The sequence below is a fragment of the Lynx canadensis genome, chromosome B3, assembly GCF_007474595.2.
Source record: "Lynx canadensis isolate LIC74 chromosome B3, mLynCan4.pri.v2, whole genome shotgun sequence".
NCBI classification, from domain to species: Eukaryota; Metazoa; Chordata; class Mammalia; order Carnivora; family Felidae; genus Lynx; species Lynx canadensis.
In genome coordinates this window covers 110137740-110147904 of record NC_044308.2, presented here as the reverse complement: position 1 = coordinate 110147904, position 10165 = coordinate 110137740, and the positions used below count along the sequence as shown (strand labels likewise).

Genomic DNA, 10165 nt, shown 5'->3' with positions numbered 1-10165 from the left:
CATTTTAAAGACCCTAAAAATAACTACTAAAGGTTTTGGTTCTGCTATCATACGGATGTGAGTAACAATTCTTTTCTCCTAGATTCTTGCCTGCTTACATTCGAAAGTTAATTTCACTGCCAGAGGATAAAGCAAAAGACATTACATCTTATTTTCATTCCCTTTAAACTTCATTTACTTTTTCTCTATTAAGTAGGAGTGTTTTCTATGTATTTTTGCGTCTGATTTCATGGACAGTTTAATTTTTCATTTTAATTTTTAATAAGAAAATTACTTAGAAAAGAGTAGCTCCTCAGCAGGTCAGGAATAAGTGAACTGAACTGTAGGCCTCAGTCTCAGCTTGAGTCTCTGTTCCAGAGTCAGCAACAATCTAGCACAGCGCCTCAAACATAACGGTTGGGAAAACCTAGGCCCAAGTTTGTCACATACAATGTGATAATATGACTGCCTGTAAACATGTCTGAGGAAGCAGTCTAAATAAATATTAAAAGAATATTCGGGGGCACCTGGGTGGCTCAGTCGGTTAAGCATCTGACTTCGCTCGGGTCGTGATCTCACGGTTCGTGAGTTAGAGCCCTGCATCGGGCTCTACGCTGACAGCTCAGAGCCGGGAACCTAGTTCTGATTCTGCGTCTCCTTCTCTCTCTGCCCCTCACCTGCTCACACTCTGTTTCTGTCTCTCTCTGTCTCTCAAAAATAAATAAACATTTAAAAAATTAAAAATAATAATATTCAAAAAGTTTACTAAATTCACAGCACTCGTTTATCTTCACAGCAGCAGAGAATAATTGTTTATTTTCATTTCCGCTCAGTGATTTTTATGAAATTTCCACCCACGATATTTCGTGTACCTGACTGAAAGTCAAAGGAAAAAATTGAGTAATCAAATGGCAAACTGATAGTGATTCAAGAGTACCTCAACAAACAAAGATCAAGAGTAGAACACACTGCTTCCATTTTTATAAATTATATGATCCCAGGGGTGCCTGGGTGGCTCAGTCAGTTAAGCATCTGACTCTGGATCTTGGCTCAGGCCTTGATCTCACAGTTCATGAGTTCGAGTCCCATGTTGGGTTCTGTGCTAACGGCACGGAGCATGTTTGGGAATATCTCTCTCCCCCTCTCTCTCTGCCCCTCCCACAATCTCTTGCTCTCTCTCAAAATAAATAAATAAACATAAACAAACAAACAAATAAATAATATGATCCCAGGTATATGTAGCTAAAATTAGATTGTGGTGATAGTTGCACAAGTAAGTAAATATGCCAAAAACCACTGAATTATAAACTTTAATTTTTTGTAATGTTTACTTATTTTTGAGAGAGAGAGAGAGAGATACAGACAGACAGAGCACGAGAAGGGGAGAGGCAGAGAGAAGGAGACACAGAATCTGAAGCAGGCTCCAGGCTCGACGCGGGGCTCGAACTCATGAGCTGTGAGATCATGACCTGGGCGGAAGTCAGATGCTTACCTGCCTGAGCCACCCAGGCAACCCTGAATTGTAAACTTTAAATGGTTTATTTTATGATATGTGGATTAAATCTTTAAAAAGCTGTGAAAATCAAAATAGACAAAAATGAGGTAGCTCTAGAACTTTTCAAGTTCCAGTGCTAAACGTAATTTGTCCTATACGGCGTCTATGTAAAAGTTATTTTCGATAAGTCAGCAAAGTTTAATAAATTACCACTTTTAGCTTAAAAATGAAAAAAGAAAAAAAACAGGCGAAATAAATCTACAGTGAAAGAAACTGGAACACTGGTTGCCTGGGTGCGGAGTACAGACAGGAAAGAGGAACACTGGAACATTCTGGGTAAGAGAAACGTGTTACATCATGATTGTTATATGGGTTACCTGGGTGTATGCATTTGTCAAAATTCATAGAACTGCACATTTCAGCTCTAGATGCAAATTATACCTCAATTTTTAGAATGAAGCCATTGGTAGCATACAACAAAAATGAGCTTGAGACATACTTATGAGGACATACCTGAGCTTCAGCTCCAGTCCCAGATGCATCCTTCGAATACCGTAGAAATTGTGCCACATAAGTCATGATTGACTTTTCATCAGGATTAACAACGTCCACATCTGTAAGATGTGCCACAGGATCAATTAGCTACAGATGTGATTTCCTACAATTACTACCCAAGAACAGGCCATACCATGAGATGGCCTTGGAATAAACCAAAGCAGCTAACCAGCCGTGCAAATCTCTGTGGTCAGTCACCCTTGCTCCAAGGCTGTGCATTGGCTAAGAGCTTAGAACCAGAGTCAGAGCTGAGTTGAACCCTGGCAGTAGTAAATGCACAGCCTCAATTTCCACTACGCCTGTTGTAGGCAGAAGAGCGTAAGTAGAGCGGGAGAATGGAACAGAGAAAATACAGCTTTTCAGAGACATGGTATGGAAACTCCTCCAGGAGTGTAGTGTAGGAACGTACAGCAGCTAGAACCCACTCCTGTCACACCAGTCTCAGGAAGTGCACAGTAGAGCATTTCCAAAAGCATAGGTTCTATGGAAGACTTATTCAAGACATCCACAAGATTTTATTTGTTCATTTGTGGAACAAATGTAATTACTCAGAGCCTTCTGTGGGCCAGTCTTTGCACTGCATTAACAAAGTCCGTGGTGAAAAAACATTGGAAAATGCTGAATTTAAACAAAGTAAAAATATTATAAATTCCATAAGCGCAGACCTTCTCCAGACATAAAACAAATTAGATAGATCACAAAATCCAAAGGGATCACAATATGTTACAGACAAAATGAACACATAATTTTGGGCTATCTTTTGATATGTTGCCAAAACAACTATGAAGATATTGAAAAGGAAATCACTTGTGTTTATTTTTAATTTTTTTAATGTTTATTTTTGAGAGAGAGAGAGAGAGAGAGAGCAAGAGCAGGGGAGGGCAGAGAAAGAGGGAGACACAGAATCCAAAGCAGGCTCCAGGCTCTGAGCTGTCAGCACAGAGCCCAATGCAGGGCTCAAACCCACAAAACGTGAGATCATGACTTGAGCTGAAGTTGGACGCTTAACCGACTGAGCCACCCAGGCGCTCCTTTTGTGATTATTAATTCAGTTAAAATAAACTCATCAAATATTTATAGAGAGTCAACAAATGCAGGTCACAAGCAAGATATGTAAGGCTCATTCTTGCCCTCAATTCATTCAACAAGTGGATGCAAGACACTTAAGTAAATGCTAGATGCCTGAGGACATTATCTGCCCCTCAAGGAGCTTACTGTTAGGAAAAAAACAAACAACAAAGAAATATAACACACTATGCATGCTTCAGCAAATGTGTTTACTGGACCCAATGACTATTCTAAGTAGGCTGACGGAGAACATGAATCTAATCTATATCCAAATTAAAAGACTCAACACAATAGACATATAAAAGGTATCGATAAAAAGTTAGGGGTGGAGTTTCAATAAAGGAAGGATCCCTAAGAGCAGAGTTATTCTTTTACTGAAAAAAAGTGTAAGTAAAAAAAAGTAAAAGTACATCAAGAGATACATAAAATAATTATACTGGCTTAACTAGATGTTTCTTTTCAAAAACTTTATTGCATGAAAAAATTAAAAATAAATAAAAGCTTTATTGTATATGAAGTTATGCACAGTGATTAAATGTTTTAATAAAATTGTCAAAAGATAATTCTCTTATTCAAATATGACAACAGCATTTAGTTTGCAGAAATAATGACGTATTTCACATTTTGAGCTATTGTTTAAGCTATTTAAAGTGAATTATGGGCAACCATTTATACAGTGGAAATTTGGCTTTTTTATACTGTCACATTATTTGCTGAATTACTTTTACATACTAAAAGAGAAAAAATATTTTACACTGATATTTAGAGAATCACAACATGAAAGGAGTATTAAAAAAACAAATAGTAATCAGACAAGGGGATAAAACAAAACATGAGGAAACACAAAGAAAAGAAAAAAGATAATGAAAAGCCAAAAAGGAAAGAGAAAAGACAAAGAATGGGAGAAAAGGAAGAAAGAAAGAAAAGGGAGGCGAGAACAAATAAGGAAGGGAGAGTTAACAAGAAGAATTATCACAAGCAACATAAACCAGAGCAATGACAAACCTAACATACAAAAACATGAAACCATTAGGCTAACTCTTAACTTAGAAATACCACCTAATTCAACTGAGGTCCAAGAAGGCTAAGACCCCGCATAGCTAGTGCCCAGATCTTAGCTTCTAATCCCATTCTCCAGTAAAAGAAACCGGTACTCCCTGGGGAGACGGTTGATCCCGCTGGGGTAGGAAACATCCAAGATGAGCCTGGAGCATCTTGCAGCACCAGGAAATAAGGATGTGCTCAAAAGCAAACAAGGAGGGGCGCCTGGGTGGCGCAGTCGGTTAAGCGTCCGACTTCAGCCAGGTCACGATCTCGCGGTCCGTGAGTTCGAGCCCCACGTCGGGCTCTGGGCTGATGGCTCGGAGCCTGGAGCCTGTTTCTGATTCTGTGTCTCCCTCTCTCTGCCCCTCCCCCGTTCATGCTCTGTCTCTCTCTGTCCCAAAAATAAATAAACGTTGAAAAAAAAAAAATTAAAAAAAAAAAAAAAAAAAAGCAAACAAGGAAATGCCACATGGAGGGCAGTATGTCAAAGGGGCAAAGGAGCTAGCTAAAAGAGCTCCTAATGGCTGAATCTTTGAGTTAAAAAAATGTTTTTTAATTTGAGCAGTTAAATACACAAAACAGTATTAGGTTATAACCCAAAGTAGAAAATGAAATGTCCATAAGCCCATATTGATATAAATAAATGGTTGGAGGGGCGCCTGGGGGGCTCAGTCGGTTAAGTGTCCACCTTCGGCTCAGGTCGTGATCTTACGGCTGGTAGGTTCGAGCCCCGCATCAGGTTCTGTGCTGACGGCTCAGAGCCTGGAGCCTGCTTCCGATTCTGTGTCTCCCTCTCTCTCGTTCTCTCTGCCCCTCCCCCTCCTAAGTGTCGGCTACACATACCGACTTCCCAAAGAGTACAACACAGGAAGGGGGAAACAAAAAAAAAAATCGCTTCACAGGGAAGCAACCTAGCAAACACTACCTCAGCCAGGTAATTTTTTTTTAATTAAAAAAAATTAAATTATATACATGAACAATCAAATAAAACATATTAAAACAAATGTAATAAACACTCAAAACTCACCACTTCCCAACTATTTTACCACATTTTACTACTACGGGTGCTCTTGAGGTTACTTACCTCTGTTGCACCTGTAAGATAGAAAACTACATGAAAGAAAGGAAGGAAGGAAGGAAGGAAGGAAGGAAGGAAGGAAGCAAGCAAGCTACATAATGGTGCGTTAGGGTTGCACATCTTTTCCCTACTCCGTGTTCAGTGACTTCACACCGGAATCGGCCGTGGTGGCAATGTTCAAACCACACACAACCACAAAAATCAGCAAATGAGGGCTTGATTTCTTGTATACTGATTACAAAGAAAGGGATGGAGAAAATGTTAATAACGCACATTAAACTTAAAAGTACGTCCTGTCTAGGGGCACCTGGGTGGCTCAGTCGGATAAGCATCAGACTCTTGATCTGGGCTCAGGTCATGATCCCACCATTCGTGAGACAGAGCCCCAAGTAGGGCTCTGCATTGCCAGTGTGGAACTTGCTTCGGATTCTCTCCCTCTCTCCCTTTCTCTCTGCCTCTACCCCGCGTGCGTGCTCTCTCTCCCTCTCTCACAATAAGTAAACTCTGAAAGACAAAAAAAAAAAAAAAAGCATGTCCTATCTAGAGCTGTGAAGTTCCACAAAAAATTGAGGAAATATTCTTCCAATATTAGGTTCAGCAAAAAAAGTCATTCACATGTTGAAGAACAAGTCAAGTTCCAACAAACATCTTTATTGTCGTACTTACTCATGAACGTAAAGACAATTATTTGCTAACATTCATGTCAGGACTCCACGTGTCCAGCAACCGCAACCATAAGTTGGCTGCAGGTGGATACAAGCATTTGGTGAAAATCAACAAAGACATCTGGGGCTATGTGGAATTCATAATGAAGTGTATCACACATTTTCTTATCATTTGTAAACTGTGTGCTACGTGTGCCTTATATTAGTAATATTTGTGATAGATGTGTGTACGTATCCACACACGCTCAGGCACACACATGCATTGCTCTGGAGACCCAGTCACACATTACCTACACACCCCTGGTTGTACAGCTGAGACTAGAATGTGTACTTCTTAGTTTGTCGGTGCATTGTAATCTTCGCGAATCCTACACACCCCTTTTATGAGCTTACTGGGATTTTTAATAAGCGTTGGTACATTAAGAAACAATACAACCCACAGCAAAGTGCTTTTCCAAAGAATTAAATCATCTTAATCTTAACTTTGTGAAGTTAACATAATCATCTCTTTGAACAAAATTTAGGATTTTGCTGCGGTCGTTAACCATACCACACAATGTGTTGAGCATAATCACGGCAAAGCCTAGCCAGCCACAGAGGGCGAAACAAACAAACAAACAAACAAACAAGAGTTTCTGTCCTCAAAGAAGTTCAGCTTTACCTAGGGGGAAAGAGTGGAGAGAGGAAATACGTTAACCCAAAGAACGGTCTTACCAGGGAGCTTTTAGAACAGAATAACAGAATCAAGGGAACACAATGTAGAACACAATGAAAGAAAACTAAGACAAAGACTCAAATTATTTCCAATAACAGCACTGCTTGCTTTCAGCTGTCTTGTCATCCTGGCAATTACTGAAGTTAATGAATTGGTAGGAATTCTCAGTGTCATGAAATTTAATAAAGAGTTTAAGTTATTAAACCCTCTGGGGCAATAATACCATTATGTTTATTTATGTAGAGGTCCTGTTTACATTTCCCAGCCAACTTCACACTGGACAGCGTTTTAAAAAGATAGAAGCTTCTTTACCTTCTGGTTCTAGCAACTTGGGGATTTTAAATTCCCGTTCGGCAATTCCAAAGGCCTCTTTCAGATTGTCTTTGTTGGATCTATGCTTCACTGTCTTCATGTCAATTAGGTCTGGTCGCAAGGCATGAATGACAGCCAAAAAAGCCATCCCATTTCTCCAGCTTGACTTAAAATCTGTCACACTGACAGACTCACACCTATCACAAAAGGACAAAAACATGATAAATACTATTTAAAAGAATACGTCAAAGCACATCCACCATATTCAATAGTAATGAAAACAGATTTCAGTGAATCAAATACGTCACATATTCTAGGAAAACATTTTATTTTAATCTTGTGGGCATATTAAAGTGAAATGCCAGCTTTGATGAGGCTCATGGTACCGCAGAACATTGGTGCTCAAAGTGTGGCCCTTGGACCAGCAGCATCAGCGTCACCTGGGCTGCAAGTGCTAGAAATACAAATTCTCAGTCGGACGCAACCCCAAACCTACTGCATTAAACTCTGCAGGTAGATCTGAAATCTGTGTCTCCAAAAGCCCTCCAAGTGACAACAGCCACGCAAGTTTAATGCTCTTCATTCAGGAATCTGTTGGTTCAGCACTGGCTTTAGATTTCTACGTGTAATTAAGTTCCTTTCACTAGCGGAAACAATTTCTTTCTCGTTAGAACAAATTATATGATACATTGCGCCACTTTAATGGTCAGTAGCTTATAACTCCTCTGCTTAAAACTAGTCATCGCAGATGAATGGATGAACAGACTGTGATGTATTGATATAGTGGAATATTATTCAGCCCTAAAAAAGAAAGACGTTCTGACCCATCTTACAACATGGAAGAACCTTGACGGTATTATGCAGAGTATAAGAAACCGGTCACCAAAGAGCAAATCCTATATGATTCCACTCATGTAAGGCACCTTGAGTAATGAAATTCATGGATAAAGAAAAGTAGACCACTGGCTACAGGAGGGAAGGCTGGGAGAGAGTTTTAGTTTCATAAGATGAGAAAAGTTCTGGAGATGGATAGTGGTGATGGTTACATCACAGTATGAATGTACTTAATGCCACCGAACTAGACATTTAAAAATGTTAAAATGGTAAATTTTATGTTCTATATGTTTTACTACAATAAAAAAATTTTTTTTCAAAAACAAAAACCCTGTCGGGGCCCTTGGGTGGCTCAGTCGGTTAAGTAGCCAACTCTTGATTTCAGCTCGGGTTGTGATCTCACCATCATGACATTCAGCCCTGAGTTGGGCATGCTTAAAATTCTCTCTCTCTCTCCCCCTCCCTCTCTGCTCCTCTCCTACCTATGCTCGCTCTCTCTCTCTCTCTATGTCTCTCTCTCTCACAAACAAAACCCTGCCATAGCTTATCGGAATAACATCTCTCAGTCTGGCCCACGAGGCCTAACATAGTTTGTCCCCTGCCTACAACTTCCACCCTTGTATCTCCCTCTCTTACAATGTTGTAGCCACTCTGGCTTTGTTCCTTTCTCAACACCGTGCTCTTTTTTAAGTTTTATTTTACAGAGAGAGTGCAAGTGGGGGTGAGGGACAGAGGGAGAGAGGAAGAGAGAAAGACAGAAAGAGAGAGAGAGAGAGAGTGAGAGAGAGTATAAAGCAGGCTCAATGCCCAGCACAGAGCCCAACACGGGACTCACGAGACTCGATCCCACAACCTTGGGGTCATGACCTGAGCCAAAAACAAGAGTGGGATGCTCAACTGACTGCGCCACCCAGGCACCTCCACGCTCCTTTTAATCCCTCTGCGCGGATGCTCTTTCTCCCAGATCTTCATACACCTAAAGCCTTCTCTTTCCAGACCAGAAAGGTCTCTTTCTCAGAAAGGTGCTCCATGGTCACCTCAGATAAAAGCCACCCTCCCACCTTTGACGTTCTCACTCATCGTAAGTCCTTCCTGACTTTACTGCCAACTGTAGTTATGACATTGATCCATCTGCTGTGGGCCAAGCCCCTGAAAAGCAAGGGCCTTGTCCTCCTTGTCTCCTACAGTAGACTCATCCCCAAATGGTATCTGGCATATAAATGTGCTTAATATATATATTTCAAATCATTCCATCAATCACAACTCTGCATTTGACAAGGGATCAGTGAAGATGTTTTTTTTTTTTAATTTTTTTTTTAACGTTTTATTTATTTTTGAGACAGGGAGAGACAGAGCATGAACAGGGGAGGGTCAGAGAGAGGGAGACACAGAATCTGAAACAGGCTCCAGGCTCTGAGCTGGCAGCACAGAGCCCAATGCGGGGTCGAACTCATGGAACGCGAGATCGTGACCTGAGCCGAAGTTGGACGCTTAACCGACTGAGCCACCCAGGCGCCCCCAGTGAGGATGTTTTAAGAGCACAGTTGCCTATGTGGGAAATAATCCATGACAACTGTATTTTCCTTTAATATGTCATAAAAAATATGAGGAAATTCAATGGACCCATTTAAGGTATCAATCAAATGAGAAAAACCACTCAAGAAATAGTCAACTTCAGACGACTTGGGCTTTCCTGAACCTCTTAGGAAAAAACGCCTAAACGATGACTGTGATAAAACTACATGGTATTCGGCGATTTTTGTCTTGCTTAACAAATCTTTATGTGGTCCACACTTTGTTCAGAAACTGTTCTAAATACTTAAAAAATAATTTTTATAATATACCTAATAACGCTATGAAGTGTTAGTATTGTCCACAGTTTTATGATTGAGGAAACTCCAACGCAAAGAGATTCAGTAGCTGAAGTCACCAGTTAGAAACTGCTGGGAGCCACGACTCGAGCGCAGGCTCCGGGCTTCAGAACACTAAGCACAACTGGCTAAAGGGACGGCTGGGGCCGAGGGCAGGGCAGAGCGGGGATCAGAACTGGCTAAGTGCTGACTGGCAGGCGCTGCCCTCAATAAAGCCCCAGGCTGTGAGATGGGCTCTGCACTGACGAGTGGATGCCAATCCCACAGAGAACAAGCTGCTGCCAGGTGTTAGAGAGGGCGGGTTAGGGCTCCAGAGTGACTGGCAGGACCTCAGCTCATTTAGAAGTTGCAAACCGGGTCCCCGCTTCATCTCCTTCAGAAACGAGAGAACATGACACATTTCTTACAACATAGTCTCCCCATAGTCTGGATCTCGGATGAGTTCCAGGGACACATAGAATATCAAAGTAAGCCCCCTAAAAATGCCACCAATGAGGGCCCAAACTAGAATAAACTCCTGATGAGTTACTTCAGAAGGATTCACTACAT

At 40.9% G+C, this 10165-nt stretch overlaps 1 protein-coding gene across 1 annotated transcript in view; it reads right to left on the bottom strand.

Moving 5' to 3' along the window:
- The window catches only part of LOC115517083 (nesprin-2-like), a 108151-nt gene that overhangs the window by 7626 nt on the left and 90360 nt on the right, over positions 1-10165 (bottom strand). Inside the window, exons 8-9 of the mRNA XM_032593531.1 lie at positions 6912-7108; positions 1988-2088 (exon numbers count right to left, since the gene is read on the bottom strand). Coding sequence (XP_032449422.1) covers positions 1988-2088; positions 6912-7108 — 298 coding nt within the window. The remainder of the gene's footprint in view (positions 1-1987; positions 2089-6911; positions 7109-10165) is intronic.